The sequence below is a fragment of the Pezoporus flaviventris genome, unplaced genomic scaffold (genome assembly GCF_033815535.1).
Source record: "Pezoporus flaviventris isolate CSIRO_AGI_PZ_B2104156 unplaced genomic scaffold, CSIRO_AGI_Pfla_v1 ptg000083l, whole genome shotgun sequence".
NCBI lineage: Eukaryota > Metazoa > Chordata > Aves > Psittaciformes > Psittacidae > Pezoporus > Pezoporus flaviventris.
In genome coordinates, this window is record NW_026892631.1 from 10,937,073 (window position 1) to 10,960,170 (window position 23,098).

General features: G+C 38.6%; 1 protein-coding gene across 3 annotated transcripts in view; it reads left to right on the top strand.

Annotated features, from left to right (window-relative positions):
- The window catches only part of PRKCE (protein kinase C epsilon), a 287,890-nt gene that overhangs the window by 88,340 nt on the left and 176,452 nt on the right, over positions 1–23,098 (top strand). For all 3 annotated transcript variants that reach the window (XM_061475327.1, XM_061475329.1, XM_061475330.1), the window contains exon 2: positions 13,993–14,056. In XM_061475327.1, the coding sequence (XP_061331311.1) occupies positions 13,993–14,056 (64 nt within the window). The remainder of the gene's footprint in view (positions 1–13,992; positions 14,057–23,098) is intronic.

Consider the following 23,098-nt stretch of genomic DNA (forward strand, 5'->3'; position numbering starts at 1 on the left):
TTATTCCTCCTTCTTCTGTAGGCTGCACATAGGAGGATTATGGGTGGTCAGCATTTTTAAAACTGGTTGGAAATGGAGACAAAACATGTACTGAAGGCCAGATAGATCTGCTGCAAGACCTACCTTTGCCTTCTCTGTGTGGAATTAGAATTGCAAAGCTTCGTGCTGTAAAACCCAAATGGAGATCTTGCGTAAATTGAGTGGTAAGGTTCCTTGCCTTTTGTAAAGAGGTGCACCATAGCAGAAGTATGTGCAGGATTATCAGTAGGCTACAATAATGATTGATTGCTCCTAGTCAATTTTGCAGTTAAAATAAAACTATTAACGTGGCACCATGCCTAGAACCCAAAAACTCCAGTGTAGATAATGGTAAAGAGATCAGGCTCTAATTGCAGAAATGTGGTAAGGAGAGCCTGAACTTTTTAGAATTTGAACTCTAAATAAGACTAATTATAGGAGGTGGAATAGGCACATGGAGGGTGAATGAAGTATATTGCCCAGGCTAACCCAGCAGGTCAATAGCAGAGCTCACAGTAGGATTTCTGAAAGCATTCAGACTTTGGAGAAGATTCTTTATAGGGAGAAACTCTGAGCTCACTGCTTTGCTTTAAATAAAAGGAACAATGGGAGGTTACTTAATTTGGGTCTGTAAAAAAATAAAACGGGCTTTTCAATCTGAGAAGGGTAAAACAAGAACTGAGGGCTGGCCAGATAGATTAAAATGAACAGCAAAGCAGGTATTTATTTTCCCATTAAAAGTGATAAACTAATGAAACTGGTTAGCAAGTGATATAGTAGATTCTTAATACCTACAATTTAATTTCCAGAAAAGGCTGTTACATGGAAGACAGGCTTTAGCTTTGCTCTACTTACTTGGCTTGACAGAAGAGAGTAGGCAGCATGCAGTGCCTTCCATTACCAGAACTGGGTGGTTCTTATCTCTTAAGATCTAAACGAACAAGAATTCTTCAGTTATCTTGAGTCGGGCCCCAGGAGCCCTGACTATTTGACTGCATAAAATGTCAGCTAAGGTTTTCCAAATACATTACCCAAAACTGAATACTCTTGTATTTAAAAGGATATTAAAAAAAAAAAAAAAGTTTGAATTATAGTCAGTTTTCTCAAAGAACAAAATCTGAGTGCACGTGTAAATGGCTCTGCACTTCCTGTTTCATCATGGACTAAAAAAGGAACAACCAAAAAGCTACAATACAAGGCAGGCAAAGTGTCAGGGAGGAACTTTTTGTTGATTTTCTTTTCTTTTTTTTTTCCCCTTTAAATCCAGGAAATACTGGAAAACTTGCACGGATGTCTGAAAGAGTGAGATTTTAAAAGGTTAACCCAACATCTTTCATGTCGAACCCTTATCTAATACGTGAGAACTCCCCATACGATTCTGTTTAAAGCACTGCAGTAAATGGAAGTAAATGCTAAGGTAGGACGGCATACCTCAGAATGTGTTTGTTCTTAGGGAGTTTTGGAGATGTAGCTATTCCTGGTGTGCCACTCCTGGCTGGTGGCCTCTGCCGTCTAACTTTTCAGGAACAGTAATAATAGTAGTGGCTATTTTTGCCATTTCCTTTTCTGTAATCTCTGTGTTCAAGATGTTACGTTGTAGTCTCTCTCTTTCATGGAATATAGGTTGCCTGGCAGTGTGTATCGAGCTACTCAATTTTATTTCACTTGGTTTTCCTTTTTACATTTAAATACGGGTAGCATGGACTATACCAGTTCTTTGTTTAGTTTTTCTTTTCACACAGTGTTTTGTAGTTGACATCTGAATAGTCTTGGAGTTGCTTTGGGTTTGTTATGGCTAAAGCTGCAGAGGAAGTCCAAGTGAATCACATATAATTGTAGTCCTCAGGATAGCCATTTTGTTAACAGAATTAGCTTCATTAATCTTTCTATGCTGATAATTAAACAGAGGATAAAATATCAGCAGGGCAAGACGAAAAGTACGCAAAAAAAATCACAAACCAACCCAACAGTATTAAATAGTATCTGAAGATCTTGTACTTTCTAAAGGGGGAAAAAATATAGAACTAAAGAAAGATGTTCCAATGATGTTTTCTTCTGGAAATAAAAGTGCTGGCAATTTTTTAGAAGGCGACATAAGAGAGCATTGGGGGCTACATTTTCTGCTAAATTTTTGGGTTAATTTCTGCCAATTCTGGGTATTTAATGAATAAAATAAAATTCAAAGCCTTAAAAAGTTTTGGTGCTATTCTTGAATTTACTTTTTTTTCAGGGATTGAATTGTTGAACGTATCTAATATAAATAATTTTATGTGATTGAAACTGCCACATTTACTGGCAAAATGTTTATCTGATACAAGGTTTTAGAAATAACCTTTTCCTTTGGGAAACGAGAATGATCTTGCTGTTTAGATAGCAGACTGAGAGCTGAGATATCATCCAGTTCCCGGTCTGTTACAGGCCTCCTTACTTAAAACCTCATGTAGGTGTGATGGACAAGGGATGTCAGGGGGCTCACAGGAGTGGAAGCAGAGGCAGCCTCATCCTGTGTGTGCTCTGTGTGTGTGCTCAAGATAGAAAGGGACTAATATATCTGCACAGCAGCCAGTGTCTGTAAATTACTGCTGGCGGTTGAGTGTGTCACCTAGTTTGAAGGCAGAATTAAGTCTTTCATTCTTAACTGAACAAACATTCAGAAAGCTGATGTTTGGTTTTTTAAGCAAAGATACCTTTGCAAGTTATTTTCTTCATTCTGTTTTCGTTAAAACTTAACTTTTAGTGTAACTTGAACAAAGGCTCTGAATTGATTCAATTCTTGGCAGGCTGTAAGGAGGAGAGCTATTTCCAGGAAGGATACTTTTGTTTAACTACTTGATGCCAATTCTATTTTACTATTGTGATTTGTATATCATGCAATGTTTGTTTATTGTATTGGCAGTGTTTGTTGTAAAGCAGCTCAGGTTCCAGATACATACGTGAAAGGACATAGAGAATATTTGTGTAGAACATGCTTTTTCCTTCCATCTTCATAACCCAGATTGTTTATTTATATTTCTTGGAGCTTGTGTGTTCATGCTTTCATCTTGGCCCTTGCAGAAGAGTTATTCTTTTTTAACTGGGAAATAAATATTTTTGTGGTTTTTTTTTTTCAGTCTTCTCCCCTTTCTGTAACCAAATCTAGATAATTCTATAAGTGGCTTCCTTTTTGCTTGTATTTCCAGTTTCTTTCCTCAAAAATATGTCTGAACCTGAATGAGAAAGTAGAAGACCCATTTTTTTTTTTAATTGCATTGAAGTTACTAAAAGTGAGGCAATACAAAGATATCTAAACTGAGATACCTTGTTTTTAAAAAGGACAGGCTTGGAGTTCCCTGGGTGAATAATGAAACTTCCTAAATTATGCGGGTTTTGGTGTCTTGATTTAAAAACTGTTCCGAACTTTATTACCTTTAAAAAGCTTAGCCCTTATGGTAGGGAGAAAGAACCCTGGTCTTTCGATACAGCAGGAGAGCTGAAATAGGAATGAGAAGCATTCTAAGATTTAAAATCAAGGTTAAAAGAAGTGTAGAGTATGGCTCTGTTCACAAAATAATTACAGCATTTTTAGAGTAATTTTAGCAGAATTTTGTGCTTAAAATACTATTTTACTTCTTTTTGTTTGCTTGTGACAGCTTCGTGTCACATCGGAGACATATATATAATTTTCGTCTCTGCGTGTTCTGTGATTGTCGCTCTTCCCTAGGTCCTTGTTCTTCTTGTTCACTCGTGGCTTTTAATTGAATATATTTTGGTCCATGTATTATATTATTTCATCAGCTTTCTTAAGTTCTGCCTACCTGAAGTAGTGTGTTTTGCTTCTTGCCTGGTAGTAGTAGCAGTTTGTGGAGCTGCTCCTCTTTGGCATCTCAGAGCAGCTTGACCATCTGGGTGGTGAAGAGTTGGGCGCTGTGATGTTCTTTGGCCTTGGGTGCTGAGTTGAGACGCGAAACAAAAACTCAAAAGTCAGCCAGGATGTGTGGTGACTCAGTGATGTTCTGCAGGGCTGACAGGTTATCAGCCAAAATTTCACAAAGGCTACACCAAGGTAAAGTGCAAAATAAACCGGAGATTTTGTTGTGTTAAAAGACCAGTTTTGACAGGAAGAGGAGCAGCTTGGGTGCTGCAGAATTTTCAGGTAAGCCTTGATAGCTTCTAGAGATGATTCCTGAAATCAGATTCTGTTTGTTTTCCGGAAATCTGGGCAAAAGTGGTAACTCATAGACAGTTACTGAGATCAAAGATGCTTCTGGGCACACCTCCAGCACTACCTTAATTGCATATTCTGTAGTTTCTAGCCACTTTAGTTAGGTGGTGTGAGGGAAGGGAATCTCATTCATATATAAATCAAATTGGCAAAATAGATGAGTAAGAATTTACCAGTCAGAGCTTTTCTTCTCTCTGCTGGTGAACTCTGGCTTGCAGCTGATGCTGGTGTCACACATCGACAAGCTACTTAAAAGTTTCAGCGAGTCATTGAAGTGCAGTTTGCCCATTGGCAGCATATTGAATCAAGCTGTCTCCTTCCTAATGGAGGATTCATTTCTACTGTGAATAGAAATGGAGAGTGCATTTAATGTGGTTGACTTTCTGATAAGAAAGGCCTTTCTCCTTTCTTCACAGGGAGCAGAGCTGAACGCAAAGTCATAAACAGTAGTTGTAATTTTTTCTTTTTTAAATTGGAACAAAACCTAGATGTGAGTTTTGTTGCTAACTGGAGCAAAGCCAGCACAGCTTTACTTACAACTGAACATGAACTAGAACTGAACCGAAGTGGATTCAGTTCCCTGCTGCTTTCTTCTAACTGGCTGATTGATTATTTTAAGTCCAGTAGGAGCTCTCTCAGAAGTTACTGCAAGGCATTGCACAGTAGTATTTGGAAGACTTAAACGTGAATCTCTTGTGAGAAGGGTCTGAGATCACTGCTAAAGAGTCTGTCTAGTTCATGCTGAGGTTTTGTGTAAGGTATATTTATTTTCTTCCCTCTGAGGCAGTAAACCCAAGATGTCAACAATGTTCTTAAAATACAAGTGGTTAATAGGCAAGTAGCAGAATCTTTTTTAGAGAGAGCTAGAATAGGGTTAACAGTCAAAAAACTGAAGGGCAACTTCATGTAATCTGAATATCACCATTTCCTAGCCTCTAGAGATTATTTTACCACACTTAGGAAGGATTTGAATTTATGCCACTTCAGTCTTGGACCTTATGACTGTTAATCTCCCTGATTTTTGAGGTATAAAACTCAGCACAGCTATTTTCTTTATTCTTAGTGTGGCTATTTCCTATTGTACACAGTTCTGAGTTTCTCAGAGTACACCTGGAAGAAGGACAGGGAAAGAAAGGAGTGTTTTAACCATAAAGGGAAGAAAAATACCATATGCTTTACAGGAAACAGACCATGTTGCTTTGCTATCTTAATCTGTAAGATTTCACACAGTCTTACTTAAGGGAAGTAAGGAAATACAGAAATTACTTAAGGGAATAAGGAAAAATATATGCAATGTACCAAAATGGTTGCATATCACCAGGAAAAGTACTAGACAATCTTAAGGTTCTCTGCTTATCCATGTACTAACTGTTATGCAGATACCTATTTCATGGTGGTTGTCCAGCATGTTGCAAAGATGGCTAATTAAATTAGGAGAAACTCCAAATATCTGTATGGTTAAATCGTCACATTCAGGTGATTTCTGAGGCCAAAAAAATGTGCCATGTAGGACTTGGGCTTAGGCATTTGTGCAAGCAGTTATCTGCAATTCATAGAATCATAGAATAGTTAGGGTTGGAAAGGACCTTAAGATCATCCGGTTCCAACCCCTCTGCTGTGATTAGGGACACCTCACACTAAATCACGTCCCACAAGGCCCTGTCCACCCTGGCCTTGAACTGCCAGGGATGGAGCATTCGCAGCTTCCTTGGGCAACCTGTGCCATGGCCTCACCACCCTCACAGTAAAGAACTTCATCCTTATATCTAACATAAGCTTCCCCTGTTTAAGTTTGAACCCATTACCCCTTGTTTTATCACTCCAGTCCCTGATTAAGAGTCCCTAATGAAATTGTACTGTAGTAAAATAATTTGACAGCATTTATCAGTTTTTGACATGTAGCAGTCAGCTAACCATGATGTGCTTGCAGTCCTGATTCTTTATTCAGTGTTTTATTCCTAGCTATGTAAGTAACTCCCTCCCTTCTGGTTGCAGTTCTGTAGCATGACATTTAAAAATGTCCATAACCCAAGACAATAATTGTGTTTAAAATATTTTTTGACAGCTAAATATTTCCCTATGGTTTAGAGAGTGCCACTGCACTAGTGCATTAAAGACTACATTTTGAAAAGCCTTGTGATGAAATTACAGGTCAGCTCTTACCGCACAATGCAGCTCCTTTATTCTTAAATCAAATAACCATCTGCTTGGGAAAGTGCTCTGAACTATTTCTTTTCTTTCTTGAAATACATTTAGCAGCTGTTTCAAGTGAATGGCTTTATGCTGACTTTTGTTTTGTAGGTGGTTTTACTGTACTTTCTCTTGAAGTCGAGCGGTGTGCAGCCAAACCCAACTCTCATGCATTGTACTTCACATTATCACTGGGCTTGTGTAGGTTCTTTGTGAAAATGTACTGTGTAACTTTGCCTTATTCCCCTGCCTTCACAAAACGTACTAATAGAAGACATTTATATCATCGGAATAACTCTACTGGATTAAATAAACGAACAAACCAGCGCACATACATGTGTCTGAAAGACTCATACTGGAGCAAGTCTCCTTTGACCTGTTCAGAGACAGAATGCTCTGAATGGAGAGCCTAGGCAACCTCATCTGTTAAGGTTATTGACTTTTTTTCCCACTCATTAAAAAATTTCTCTTGCTGACTTATTTCCCTCTCTCATGAGTTCAGATTCAAGGTATTTAGAAACCTTAACCAGTTTGGGCATGTAACTCTTAAGTACCTTGATAATAGTACCTTGGGCCATACATACACTCACCACCCAAATCTTTCAAGATAGTAACGACAGTATCTTCCTCCCTTCAGATAAGAAACTTGGTTTTGTGCAATGATGCTTCTGCTGTCACACTACTTGATGCTTTTGAAGCCATTTATACTGTTGTGTTGCATGCATATAGCCTTCTGTCCAAGTTAACTCTCTGGATTCTACCAGAAAATGATCTGTGCACACCCTAGTCCCAGTACAGTGGTCCATAAAACTTGTTCTTCCTTGTAATACACAAAACGAGTGTGTGACTACTCAGTGTGCACGTGTGCACGTTTGTGCCCAAACACACATGTGTTTGTGTGTCACCATGCATTGAGGAATGTTTCTCTGTTGGTGCCTGAGAGTCCTTATGTGCAGTAGATTGTGGCAGATCAAAGTCATATCACATTTGATTCGGGACATTACAATTGAATATTGGTATATGCTGTGTTAAGTAATGGAAAGATCCTTGCTTTAGAATTGATTTCTGAATACTGTGGTTATTTCAGCTGAATATTGGTTTTCCCTGGATGCTTCTGTTCTGTATTATGTCTGTGCATGTGTCTGGCACTGGAAAGTGTTTGATCTTTTCTGTAGGACATGCAAGATGTTTGATGTCTTTTTGTTGACTTTTGAGTACGAGTAAATAAATGATAGAATCCCCTGCGGCCAAAATTTCTTAACTTTCATGTATATCATTGTGGTCCATTACAATGTGGCAAGCTGTGTTACATTTCTCTGTAATTATAATAATCAAGTATGTAACATTCATAATGAAAGGCAGATTTGTGAACTTTGTGGCAATGCACTGGCTCTGAAAGGGACCTGCTTTCTTTGGCCAGAAGAGCAAGAGGCTGGGGGGGGGTGGGCAATCATGGAGGTAAACAGACATTATAGGGAAGTTTTTACAACATGTTTTTTTGGGGGGGAATTTTTTTAGAAGTCAAGTTTACTTCATGTGGATAATGATGCAACATGTGAAATCTGTTGATTTTCACATAATATTATTAAATAGAATTGTCTCAGCTATTTTTCTGGCCTTATGGAGCCTATTGCAAAGCTCTCCGTTTTAGGTGAGCTTCCTAGAGATATGGGAGTGAATGCTGGGGTAAGTGTGCAAGTTTAATCTTACCTCTGTCTGTTGCTTTGGTCAAGAGTTTGCTTCTGTTCTAATAATGGTGGTCTTCTGAAAGTTCTAAATAACTTGGTCTGCAGTCATTTTGACTATATTGAAGAGTGTCACTATTGATGTTTTATTTTCTCTTGCATAAGGTAAAATAAGTACTCTATCAGCTATTTAAATTGAAGCAGAAAAATCTTGTGGTCAACAACAAAAGACCAGCACAAACCTTGTCTCCAGTCATTTTGTAATGGATTACAACTGTTCTTATTTTTCCTATGTGTTTTCCTAAAAGTAATATTTTATCAGAATTGGATAAGTAAATGGCCCTCAAAAGAGCAGCTGTCACCCTCCTGCCCCAAGCATTTGCAGATTTCAGCTCTTTAAACACAGTCTTTTCCCTCCTCCTTTCAGAGAAGCGTGTTCAAAGAGAAACTTGCTGTTACACTGCACTCGGTAAAGGTTAATACATACTGACTTCTCAAGCTCTACATGATTCAAATAACCATCAGCACTAACAAATCATGTGCTTGGAGGTTTATGCTTTAATCTATTCAAATATCAGATAATCCTAGAACATCACAACAAGAGGTGCAAAGCAGGTTTTAGGACTTAATTCTTTCTGTTTCTGTGGCTTACATAGTCCATTTGGTTTATACTGTTGCCAAAATCCTAAACAGCTTTGTGGTTGATGGGGTTTTGCCCTGTTTCATATCTTATCTAGCTAAGGAACATCAGCGTAAAACTTGCTCAGCCTTTATGCTGTTAGAAACATTTGTCTAGTCATTGTTTATTTGAGATCTGAGTTTTATGTCAGTGACTATCCTTAAATTTCTCTTGACAAGTTGGTGTTGGAATGAATATAGTGCACCTAATCTTAGGTGACGTTCTTGTCTTGGAACATAGGTGTCTGATGGACTCTGTTATGATCAAGTGAAGGACGATGGCAATGCGGCACTAAGCCACTGAAGATAATAGTTTGTCATCTCAGTTTGCTCCGTAGAGCATGCAAAATCTCTGTGCTGATGCTATCAGCTGCAATGAAAACCCCACTCCCAAACGTTGATGGAGTGATTCAGGCTGTACAGTAGTCAAGAATGTAAAATTTTCTTCATATTCAAATATGAACCATTGGTGCAACACAAATATAAGTATAGCATATTCTAATCTTCCTCATTCCTATAAGCTTAGAGAGAGTATGTGGTTCCCTTAGCAAAATCTTAGCCTAAGATTTTGAGAATTCTGAGTTTCATATTTAGGGGGATGGGAATTACATCTTACACCTGAGAGGAGGAGAATGGTGAGGTGCTGCATGAGCTTAGGACTCAGTTTTTCCGGAAAATGCTTAGGAGTTAAAAGCTTGCAAAACCCAAAATTTGAGGAGAAGCTGAACTATTTTCACAATCTGTTGCATAATTTCATTAAATCTGCATTACTCCAGAGTTGCCCAAGAATTGGGATGCTTTGGAAATGCTGCAAAGAAATATTCAAGCAATATTTTTGTTTTGTATTGTTTTTACTGAGAAGTATTGAGTGAATGGAAAAGAAAGGAAATTGCCTCCTAGATATGTACCCATCAAAGTTGTGTTTTGTCAGTTTTTGTTTTCTAAAGTACTTGGATGTCTCCAATATTGCAGGAAGACAGGATGTGTATCGCTTGACCAAGAGAAACTTAACTGAGACATAGGAGAAATGGTGTAGTGGGCAGTCTGGGCCTCCAGAGGCCAGAATTCAGTTCTTGTTTAACTGTAGACTTCTTGTATGGCTTTCTGGCAAGTCATTTAGTCTAGCTTGTGCCTTTGGGAGTATCTCGTTTTACAGATGGGGAACTGTCTCAAAAGGGTGTTGAAAATAAAATCCATTAGTGACTGTGAAGCTATAAATGCCTTCAATATGCTGAAACTTGGCCTTGGTTTCAATATAGGTTTTTCCTCTGAAAGTATGTCTGGTTTTATGGATGGTTGCCTTTTGTTCCCTGAAACAGGCTGCTAATATGCTTTATTTATGCCTGGAGTTTTTCAAGATCTGTACTGCTTTCCAGCATTTTTGTACTCATCTCAATGTGTTGCCACACAAGAATTATTTTAGCAATATAGAAGTTGTTTAAAGTACCTTTACAATTAATCTTGCTGGCATCTACTGAAACTCTGTATGTTAACAAAAGTCGCAGCAATAGCATGAGTCAGTAACAGGATAAAACTCTTTGGTGATCAGACATTTTGCTCAGTTATAGTTGTAACATCTTTTGCTGCATGTGGAGAATGTGGTGTGTATATTTTGTAATGTGCCTTGCTTACAGCAAAGCTGCTTTTGTACCGAGACCTCTATCCCATCCCTAGTTTGCATCTTGCCTTGTTCTCTGTTGTGCTTTTGAACAGTCATGTCTTTCTAGATATCTTCTCATAGTGTTTCTCTGCTTGGCTGCATTCAGAGGGATGTATTTTGTCAGAGAAGGGTCAGAATCAGAACTACGTTGCATTCAAGGATGCCTGTTAGAATTTGGTCAGTCATTTTGTTTCTGGTTCCATATGTTTAAGGGCGTTTCACATGTGGGCATTTGGTGAAAAATTAATGGAAGCTCTAGATTGCACAGTATGTATATTTGTTATGTATTTATAAAATGACATGGCAGAGTCTTCACATTCTAAGTGTAGTTTAATGTTCAGATTGAAAGAAAAGGCATATTGTTTATATTCTAGTAATTTGACTGTTCTGGGCATATTTATACTGTTGTGTTTCTAGGCATTGAATCAGAAATGTTTTATGAAAAATTAGAATTGAATCAGTCCTTTTCATTCAGTGCTTGGTTTGATACATGAAAGACCTTGGATGAAAAGGATTCCTGTTAGTGTAGGGGATTCTACTTTTTTTTGGGGTGTTCTTTTTATATGTAAGGTCAGCTGAGGCAGCTGAGCTGCCAGCTTCTGGCAAAAGTACTAATTCATGTGGCTGATGAATCTGTCAGCATAGGTACTCACTGAAATGAAATGTGGGTATTGTATAAATCTAACAATATGTCCATTTCATTGTTATTGGTGTTAGATTATTTTAAGAGGGATACATGCTTTCTTTGTAGAAGATACTCCCTTTTATGAGGAGTTTGTTCTGTTTTAGAGAATCAGCAAGAATTCTGAATCGAAATCAGCAAGCAGCATCTTTAATAAATTGCATATGAAACCAGCCCACTTGGCAGGTAATAGAAACTTGGTTTCCGTGCTCCAGTCTTTTTCCTAAGTTTCTTCCAGTGCTATTGGTACCTAAATGGGCAGAATGGAGATTTTGTGATGGTGGTCACCAGCTCTTCCAGATGCCCAATTCTGCCGCAGGGATGTTGTTGGGTTTTTGTATGTGTGTGTGCATACTGGGATTTGAACTGCATAGAGTACTTTAGTGAGAGCTTAGCCAAACAGTATAAAATGATACAAACAGAGCATTAGACATGCCTGTCTTTAGTACAGCCATCTGTTGAGTGCTGTAGCAGTTTCTCAAAAGCATCCCTCAATGTAGACATCAAAGTCTATTCATGCACCTGTGCCTCTGATCTTCAAATATTTTCCTTATTTCAGTGGGAGAGGAGCAGTATTTCAAGATCAGTAGCTTTATTTAATAACAAAAACAAACAAACAAACCCAAAACCCACCAAAACCAAGCAAACAAACAAAAATCCACAAAACAAACAGAAAACCAGCCTGAAACTCCCCCAGAAACCTCACGCTGCCAGTTGAGGAGTTGTTAAAAACGCCTTTACTTAACATTCAGCACTTTATTTATGGAAAACCTCTCAACCACGCTTTCGTTTTTCCTCTCCTTTGAGTAACCCCTGCCCTTGCTAACACCTATTTCCTGCCTCCTCTTATTTACAATGCAGCGGCTGAGATCATTCGCTTGATCCGCTGCTCCGATGACATCAGCCGGACCTGTGAACTCTTCTACCGGCTCGCTCCCGAGCAGCACACAAGTGCTTTTGTGAGCTTCGCGGAGGGAGGACCTTGTGTCATCCTGATGCGTTCAGCAGCTGTGGCCCAAAAGAGAGAGGTGCCCGACTTGTAAAGGTCTTCTCAGGTGATGAGAGAAACATGGTGGCCCCATGAAGCTGCTAGCTGAATGTACACAGGCAAATCCTGGTATAGCCTGTACCTCTTTGCGCCCTCTTCTTTTGCTCATTTACTTGCTAATATGCAAAGACTGGTCTCCCAAATTATTAGTTTGAATCTCTTGATGGTCATCTTATTCAGGGCTAGTGCCTGACGTTGCTCATGGCTTTGCTGTTGGCTGACGTTGGTGAAGCAAGGCCCTGCTTCCCCTGTTGCAGCAGGGCTGCGTGCTGAGGGCGCAGGAGCGGGAGGTGGGCTGCGAGGGCACATAACCCGTTTCCCGCCAAAAGCCCTGGGTGCGGTTACCTCAGTGCCAGCCACGGCGAGCGGAGCTCGGCTGGACGCTGGACATGAGGCACGCTCCCTTCTTTTCACCCTGCGTCCGTTTGGTGTGGTACCGACAGGAACCCATAGTGGTTTGGTACATGGCAGTCCTGATCTCATCAAGTCCCGTGTGAGTGTCAGGGTCCAGGGTGCACAAACACCCCCCAGCGTCCCTGCCTGGCTCCTGGGGCTCCGCCATCCTCCCCACAGCCCAGGGCGCCATGTCAGCCCCAGGGCTGCTGGTGCCTGACCCAGTGAAGGTGCAGCATGGCCGGGTTCCAGTCCCCCACAGCCTGGCCTGCCAAGCCAAGCATACCTGCTGGCCCATGTCCCAGCCCCTGGCCTGTCCCCATCCCCAAGGAGGTGCCTGATGTCCACGGTAGGGGCTGCCCTCGTGCCTCCATGACTGCCTGCTCTTGGCTGGAGAGGTGGGACGCAGGGCAGGCCTGGGCAGACAAGACCCCTTGAGGTACCCTGGAAGTGGTCATGACATTTCATCTCTGTGCTTTGCCTACTAAAATAGAATGAAAATATAGTATTAATGGATACTACGTTACTTGACTCACTCCCTGTAATCGCATGACAACTGCTATGTGACAGTAAGAGCTATCGATTACACGGTGGTTTGATTATAGTTTAATTTTTTGAGATGGGTGGCTGCAAAATTAGTCTGTAATGTCTGGGGCACCCCAAGGATACTCAAATCCAGCCGTATTGGAACCTGTGGTAAAATGCGGGAGGGTTTATAATGGGCTCTTCATTGCAATGCCTAAACATTCAGGAGCTTGTTCCCGCAGCAGCTTGGCAGTGAGCACCTGTATTTCATGCTGAGTGAAAGTGATCTCCGCAAGAGTGAAGACTCCTTAAAATCTACCGGAATGGTGCAGAGTAAACAGATTTTGTATTTCAGATAAAGTGTGTAAAGGATGTATTTCTTTCTCCCTGTGGGAATACAAAAGGAGTATTATAAACACGTGTTACCCAGGCGTACGAGCTGTGTGTGTGTTCATTTCCCCCGTGGTGACCAGAGCTGATCTGCCTTGCTGGGATCTGAATAGGCCACAGTGTTGGTTTTCACATTTGCATATCTGGGCTTGGTATAAATTACAGTAAAAAAAGTTACTCAATACTACCACTTTTTAACTTCCTTCCTCGTCTCCCTGGAAGTAGTGGTGCAAATGTATGGTAGAACAGTGCTTTAAATATTGTATTGGAAAAATTCACTGGTTTCAAGCTTTAGAAGTGCTAAGGGTACACACTTCTTTTTTACTTCAGTGAAAGTACATGGTCCTCAACACACCTCTTTGCAAAAGGTGGCTCTGTTTGGTAGTGAACCGTAGACCTGTCCATATGTTCTATCTACACCTTGGCTTCACAAGTTTTGGAAACCTTTTGTTTCCTGCACATGCAGTCACTTGCTTTGGGAGCCATTCTAAGTTTTTTTTCTAATTCTCTTCTTGATTACAGATTGACTTGGAGCCAGAAGGGAGAGTGTATGTCATCATAGACCTTTCAGGATCATCAGGTGAAGGTAGGGACTTTCAGTCTTTTATCTTATTCGTTTATGAATGGAATCTTCCAAGGGCCTCTGCAATGGAAGTGGTAGAGGAGGTGCTGTGCCGGTATCCTCTTAAATCTGAAGTTTAAGTTAAAGAGCTCAAGTTAAAGTGAACACTTTTTGATGTAACTGCGTGTGAGTCAATGAACAGTTACAGTTCATATTACCCTGTTCATCACTGAGGGTAACTATACCAGCTGAAAGGGCAGTAATGAAATGAGAATAGTTTAGTAGTTACCAATTTCTAGAAAAAACTTCCAAATTATTATTTTTGGAATTATGCTAACTGCTATGTAGGTAGAAATGGTAAGATATCAGAGGTGGGGGAGAAGAATTTATGAGCTTTTAAAATTATCCTAATACTTGATATTTTTTCACTAGATGTTTTCTTTTTCAGGTAAAGTAATGATCAAAACGTTGTAATGATAAGAGGTGTTTTCCTTTTTATGACACAGCAGTTATATATTTGGGGAAAAAAAAAGGCAAAAAATAAAGGTGGAAGAGAAGCATTAATTAAATTCTTAAGATATTTTTCTGTTGTTGACTGGGAACAGAGACAGGTGGTAGATGGTGGGCATAAGGGAATCTATGAAGAAGCAAAACTGTATCTTAGCCATGCTCTCGATGGCAGCCTGATCTGCTGAAATGGCCTAGATGGCTGGTTTGGGTTTGATCAGTTTAGATTATGTCCACTGACCAACTTTCCACAGTAACTCATAATGCTAAACGAGGTTATTGTTGGTTCACAATATATAAAGAAGTTTCACATAAATCCTGATAGGAGCTGAAACAGAAAATGCTATGAAATAAAATTATTTTGCCTGGCACAGTTGAGAAACAGTGGAAAACCACATTTGTATTTCTGTTCCTTGTAATGAATTGCTATGCTCTGACCAATTACTAGCAGTAGCTTGCAAGAACATATACTGCTCTATGTCCTGAATTTTAAAAACAAAGCAAGCTATTATTTAAACGTCATCTTATAGCCACATTTTGTACCCACATACAATATGCTCTGCCTTTTATCTTTCTATATATTAAATAAAACATCAGTTAAATAGTACTTTCCACATATCTTGCTAATTGGCATGCCAGTGATGGAACTAAAATGTAGTTAAAGGCATTGAAGTGGTTCTATCACAGGGGAGATGGATGTTTTTCCAGCTTTCCATTGATAGTTGGTTGATATCCAGACAGGCATTGTTCTAGTATTTCATCACAAGATGTATTCAGGTGAGAGGGCAGGAAGAATGGTGTCATGTTGTTCTTTAAAAGCTCTTTAATCTTCTGTGACAGAAAAAAGAAAAAATGGTGAGGGTATAATGTCACCTATATTATGTGGTGTATTACCCTCTGATACTTGAAAGGTGCTTGGAAAGAAATTTGCAGAGCTAGAGCTTGTGTCACTACATTAGCGTTGAAGGGCAGCACTCCAATGGAAACAGACCACTAAGGGAAAGCAGCTTATGAAATGCTGTCGTATGGGAAGCCCTTGGGGAAGACCAAGAGTCGTTAGGGTTAATTTGGTAAAGCCTTGGAGAAGTTGATGTGCTTGCAAAATGCAACAGAACTTGTAGAGTTTTAGAGCTTTCCTGTAAAATTACAACTGTTGAAAAGTGTTGTATAGAAGTATTGCAAAATTCTCTAGGAAGGTTACATTTTTCCTCACAAGGTAAATTGGACCAGGTTTGTACAACAGTTCATAAACTGTTTTGGTGGTGTTTTGTTAGTGATGTAATGAAATCTTATTTTCAGACTGCTTTATTATGGCTAAAGCCTAGCTAATTTTGGGTGCATCTCTTCTCACTTCAGCTGTCTTAGTGAAGAACATAGTTTAACATAACAACTGTATGCATCCTTCTGTAGTGAACAGAAACTTTTAACCTGCATGGGAAGTAATTTATTCTGCATGTTTAAAAAATGCTTATTTCTTTTGATCTATTGTCCTGGGTTCAGCCTATGTATATATACGTATATAAATATATATGTAAATAGAATACATCTGATATGTATTTTATGTATTTCAATGGGGCAGTTTGCTGTAGTTGGTCTTTATTCATTGACTATAAAAGGAACATAAGATTAAAATTAGAATAAGTACGTGACTTTTGAGTGGTAGGATTGGTTGAGGTGACTGCTACAGGTGACCTAAGGTTTTTACCAAGATCTTGTTTCTGAACTCCAGTCTTCATTGCAAATAGAAGAGAGTATATAGTAGTCTTTTTATGCTGCATAAATGGGCATGAATATTTCAGCTGAATTCTGGAAGGGGAAAAGTTGGCAATTTGTGAAAACAAAAATATGTGTAGCAACAACTTTAACTGGAGGAAGCAATCACATTTCATGTTTCTTGGTTAGCTAGCATTATTAAAAAAAAAGAAGTAAAAAAAATCTCATCCCTTGAGATGTGGTATATACTTGCTAACCGGTATGGTCTTGTAATTCTGTGTATTGAAAATTGGCAGGTATTTTTATGTGGAATAGTAGAAAGAAGGTTTGAGCTGCTGGCTTTGCTATTTGCATTTTTTTTCCCCATTCTAAAGGTGAGCTACAAATCCATGTTTAGAGCTGTGCCAGTTTCTCTGCCACATCCTATGTTCTGAAATTTCTTTCAGAAGAAGCTCTTCTTCTCCAGTAGTAACAGTGCACTTGTTAAGGGTCAGCCTGAAAACCCCAAGGCTTTAAGCTGTTCTCCACTGGATATCTTACAGCAATGCCAACTCTCCCAGTGGCATGTTCAAATCTCAGGAATCTGGATTTGTTCTGAAAAAAAATATTTTCTAGAACTTGCTCCCATTCAGTTCTAGTCTTTGAAGCAGAAAAAAGGTTAGAAAATACAAATGCTAAAGCCTGAGATGTGGAAAGCAAACTGCATAAAAAGCCCTTGCAAGAAAAACGACAAACCCAATAGGAATGTGTTTATCATCATCTTTTTTTTTACACTAATCCTGTTTTAGAGCCTGCTTATGGCTTCTGAATGTTTGTTCTGCACTGAGAGGGAGGGTGAGTAACTATTTATTTTAGCAATCTTTTGTAAATTCTGTAGTAGGGACTTGTCTGGCCCACATACTGAAAAGAAAATGTGAAATGAACTATCACGCAGAAGGTGGTGTTCTCAGAAGTTAGGATTTACATTTTTCTGCTAAAATTTGAACATTCCCATATTGTGCTTTCAAAACTAGTTCTGCAGAATACTTCAGCATGCTTTGCTGATGTGCATGAAGGAAGAGAAAACAGCTCTTGAAATACGTTTTTGAAATTTTCCATTTTAAGGTTTATAACCAGTAATTTTGTAACACCTGATTCAGGCCTCTACACTCTCTGTGCCAAAATCGATCTGCATGGTTATTTACCTTCTGTAGATTTAATTTTTAAAATGGCTGTGTGCATTCAAGGTTAATATGTGTTTGCGTTTCATAGAATCATAGAATGGTTAGAGTTTGAAGGGACCTTCTCGTGCACGGCTGTTCCCCATGAATGGAAACAGCTCTGCCAGTGGAGACTTTCCAAATGTAGATGCACACTAAGATGCCAATTCAGAAGCTAAAATAGCTGCAGCAATAAATCAGTGAAATTCTATTTATAAAAGCTTTTGTTTATAATTTGAACACCTTTATCAGATGTTGACAAATAGTAACTGCCCTCTCAGAACTTTAAGGGGTATTTTAAAGACAAATCCCTTGGCTCAAACAAACTGTGGACCTGACACAGATCCAGTCGTATTGGCTGGATTTTTTTTACTGAGCTTCATTGATCCATAGAATCATCATAGAATCACAGAGTGGTTTGCATTGGAAGGGCCCTTATAGATCATCTAGTTCTAACCCCCCTGCTACAGGCAGGGACACCTTCCACTTGACAGATTGCTAAAAGTCCAGTCCAACCTGGTCCTGGGATGGGGCAGCTACAGGTTCTCTGGGCAGCCTGTGCTAGTTTCTTGTCATGCCATATGCAAACATTATTCTTGAAGAATAAGAATTTCTGATAACTTGCTTTTGTGGTACCAGATCAAAACATGGGTGGTGGTTGATGTTGTTGTTACTCTGCCAGAATATTTTGTCAGACTTGCAAAGCATGTAATCAGTCAATTCTGGTATTAACTAAACATCTGGTGACTCCATTTTAAATATGCAGTTGTAAGAAAAACAGTTTATAGTAGTCCAGTGTTTGTGAGAAATAATTAGTAAATTACCATATTTATTCTGTTACTTTGCAAGCTGGATCTAATGATCACATGGGTTTTTAGACTTCTATCTTCAACTTTTGCCAGGGCTATGGAGAAGGGTGTGTCTATACCAGTCTTTCAATGAGCAGCAGACTCTGTAAGACATGCTGTCTTATTCATTTCTTCAGTGCTTGCTGTCCAAGGTCATATTGATTTTTTTCTGTATTAGTTCAGCGTTGCTGTGGCATACACATTATTTCTAGACTGAAGTGCACTCATTGACTGTTCTATTGACATGATTTGGCAGTGTTTTTTTCATCTGTTTTAGTGCTCATAGAGTTTTGTGAGTGAAGTTTTTTGAATGATTTCAGAAATACTTAAGAGCTCCAGTGTAGCTGATCAAGATCGAGATGCAGGCTGAAATTTTAAAGCATACCTAATACAATGACACAATGATTCGATTTATAAACTGGAATAACAGATGGCCATCAAATGGGTAAGAGAGGTAAATTGCCTGAGGAATGATTAAAAACATTCTCAACAATGTCAGTTTTATGTAGACTGAAAGACAGATGCTATTATGTTTAAAAACTTGTGACCTTCCTGCTGCATTTGTCATTGCAGATTTCTGCTTTCTTTGGAATTATTGGTTTATGTGTGACACAAATGTATATACAGTTGCCTACAGTAGCTTTCTACCAACTTACAAATTAAGTTACCATTTGTAGTATGTCACTATTAAATCAACTGACTGTCAGTATTAAAGCAAGTGACTTCAGAATGACCTTCATATGTTAGGGGGTTTTGTTAACTATTTATCATAGGTAATGTAATAGAAATTTAAGAACTATTCCAAACTCTTCTTCTATGTACTATGCCTAATCAATTATAATGATTATTTATCATTGTTACATGTCCCAGTTTGCATTATGCAATTGTCTTTCTATGTGACTACAGATTCTCCATTTTAGAGCAGACAGGCGGTTGAATTGCAATGAAACACCACAGCTTATGCTGGAGGTGGCAAGTGCTGTAGGAAGCAGCCTGTTGGAAGTTCTTGCCTATATCTACAAGTTATGTAGTTACAGAAGATTACATCTTCTAATACATTCATCTTCAGAGTCATCTGCTTGTAAGATACTTGAAGTTCTTCATCCAGTGAAACTTAGGTTCTTAATTTAGATTAGATATTAGGAAGAATTTCTTTACCAAAAGGGTGGTCAGGCATTAGAACAGGCTTCCCAGGATAGTGAGGGAATCACCATCCCTGGAAGTGTTGAAAAAATATGTACATGAGGCCCTTAATGACATGGTTTAGGGGTGGCCTTGACAGTCCTGGGGTAAAGGCTGGACTTGATGATCTTTTTTTCCAGCCTATTTGACTCGATGATTCTGTGTTTCTAAGGTGCTACTTAACAATAAAGCCATTTAGCTGAAGTCATGGCAGTATCTTGTGAATTTTAGAATATTTTGTTTAAGTTGATTATTTGGTCTTTTGCATTGAAGTAGCCAACAAAGAAGTCTTTAGACTTCTGACTGCATTAGATTATGCATGTAACATGTAAGTCAAAATATATGAGCTCAGAAGAGGTTCCAAGTTCTTCTTAGCTCACCTAACAATTCTATGATACTATGATTTCCTTGAAGGCTCTGTTTTGCAAATACAGTTTCGATGATTCGCATATGTTATGGCAGAACTTCTGCAGGAAAAGAAAATAGTATCATTAGAAGCAGGTACACTTCTTAATACCTCATACTTGATAAATTTATAATGTAGATAGAGCTTATTCATCAGAATATCTACAGGATTTATTCTAGGCATCCAACTTTGGTAGAATCAGTACAACAAGAAAAATTATTTCTGTGCCATGTGGTAGCATCCTTTTGCAAAGATCTTTTAGTAGAAAATACCCCACACGTTGAAATCTGTCTCTGTGATTGCTAACGTATCCATTCGTCAGAGTTTTTGTTCCTTAGACTATTTAGCAGTTGTCACTGTCATTGTCATTAATTATGCTTCTTCTGCTATAAGGGCCCAGAAAATGAAGAAAATGAGATGTGATTATGCTAGGCACTGTCTGAACAAAGAACAACAGAAGGTGCTTACTCAGAAATCACAGAGTCTAAATGTCATGCATCCTGGAGCTAGTCTTTTTGTTTGGTGGTTTCAGGAACTTGTGTTAAGAGTGGTGTTTTCTTTAACTAATGTCTTCTACTGCAAACACAACTTTGACAGGTTGGGTTTGGTTGGGATTTTTTGTTGTTTTATTTTATGATCACTGATGCCATTTGGGGAAATTTGTGGTGCTGTGGAAAGATTCATCAGGCAGACCATAAAATAGTTTCTGGTAGTTATCAGCTGCTTATCTTGGGTTGTTAAACAGGCTGTGAAGATAGAGTTTGTTCTTTATTCCCAGTGATACATGTCTTGCATCAGGATGAATCTCTAGCCCACTTTTGCTATCCCTCCTGGTGGTAGCATCTCTCTCTGAAAGTGGGTTTCAAGTTAATCACCAGCTTTTCATTGTGAGTAATCACATTTTAAGATTTTAGCACAGGAGTCAACCTTCTTTATTGCATTAGTTTCATCTGTGCTGATTTAACCACTAGTTTACGAAGGTTACCTCATTTCTAGATTCTGGGACTTTTTTTGGGGAGTTAAAATAATCTGAAACTGTCTGAATAGGACAATACTGAACTGGCAGCACTAACTGGATGCTTTCTGTCTTCAGTCACTTGACTCAGGTTTATGTCCAAGAGCTCTTTCACAAATGCAGCCCCCCCTTAGAGTTCTCAGGGATATTGTGTGCTCAGAGAAATAGGGTTTGAAGTTGAAGTGTCCATAGCTTTTCTCCCTTTGGAATTTAAAGCAAATATTTAATCAGTCAAACCAGACAACATTTGTTGCTCTGCTCTGTTCAGTCTCACTAAGGAAGACTTTGCTGCTTCTAAAGGCCTAATCTCACGTTTTTATTCATAGCCTGGGGAAAAGTAGGATACTACACTAGCTTTTTGGTTTTCTTTCTGTAGGCTTCCTTGCTTTAATAGAACAGCAGCAAGCAGTAGCCTGTGAGCAATCTTCAAATGTAACCAGAATCTCAGTTTTCAAAACTCATTATGCAGTGTATCAACTGACAACCTATTTCCTTTGAAGTTTTGGTTTTATGTAGGTAGGGTTTGGGGATTATTTTTTCTGCATTCAGCTTTTAATTTCTTTTGTACCAAAAGATCAGCACTCATTCAAACCACAAGTGACGAGAAAGGCAAAGTCAAAGAAATAAATGAAGCTTAAATTTATTTATAAAGGTTTTTCCTTCTGCTATGCCTTCATTTTCTCCTCTTAGGAGGGATAATTCAAAACTACTACCAATATGTCTTTTCTTTTGGGTCTTATTTGGCTTAATCTTAAAATACCTCTGTGCTGAAGTTTGGATGCTTATTACAAAAATGAATTTTTTTTTGTAGGTTTCATGCTTTTCTTGCCACCATTCATCTGTTTTATGACTGTGCTTAGAACTGAAAAAAGTCTTTGCCATCCAGACTTTCAGTTTCTAGTTTGTTTATTAAAAAAAAGAAAAAGTAACACCCCCCCCAGCTCCCTGCAAGCACTGCATTTATACTAATACGGAAACTTAAAGGTTTTTAAATCGGTCAGCCAGACAACTTTGTCATATCTCAAGTGAACAATTTTAAATAAACGTCTTGTTTTCCCAAATCTGTTTGAGTAAGTTAATGGCATTAGGTATCTGTAATGCATCTGGCTCTGGCATGTATTTACTTGATGGTGTGGTAGGGGATGTTTTTATTTTGAGACAAAATTTCACCTGTTGGTAGCATGGCATCTGAAAGCAGGTGTTTGTGTTGTTACCTCAATGACAATAACTGGAAAGCCTGAGAGGAGGAGCTGTGAAATAACTGTGTGATAGTCCAGTCCACGTAAGTTCTTTGCTCTTGCAAGATAACACCGACTTCAGTAGTGGCACAGGCATTTGGCTAGGAAAATGAACCTTGCAGGCTCACTGTTCAAAGCCAGAATTCCTTTTATAGATATCAGTGCAAATGCAAATCAGCACTTGGTGACAATTCAGTCTGTTGGTACATGGTCCTTTTAGGCTGCACTGCTCACTGAATAGGTTTACCAAAGGGTGCTTATGTAATTTTGACTTCACATGGCAAATGCCTTCATAATGAACATCTTTCTATGGATTTATAGCCATCCTTTGGATTATATCCAGTTGTCTGAACATCTGGTAAGCATTGTGTGTTTGTAATAAGCCCTTACTGTATAAAGCTGGCTCAGTCTTTTCAGGCAAAGATCGATGACCTTTTCTTGGCAGGCTTCTAGCTTTTTGCCAAAACAAGTGCTTAGCAGGGAGAAAGACACTAGTAGACGATTTCATTTAAAGGTACCTTTGTATTCTACCGTAAGAGTTTGTACTTGTTTAAGGAAAATTGTGTTAGACTGAAATAGAAATGAAACTCGTGTACATACCACATTCCAAATTGCTGTCCCTCTCTTCTCCATTTATGTAGTAAATGCTCTGATTTCCATATGTTGTTTATTTCTAACAAAATTGTGCGAGGCCTTTAGAATAGGCATGTTTAATTTTACCACTACATATGCCTAGGTTGTTTGTTTTTTTATAAAGAAAACAGTAGAAAAGCATCAAATTAAAAACTACAGTTGTATTTACATGTAAGTGAATCACAAACTAGTAATAAGATTTGAAATACAAATGTGTTCTTTTGGAAATCTGTACATGTCTAGTTATTTCATAATAGAAGACAAAACATAGATTAATTGAGTGCTCATTGTATAGCATGATGTTATGTGAAAAATATATATAATA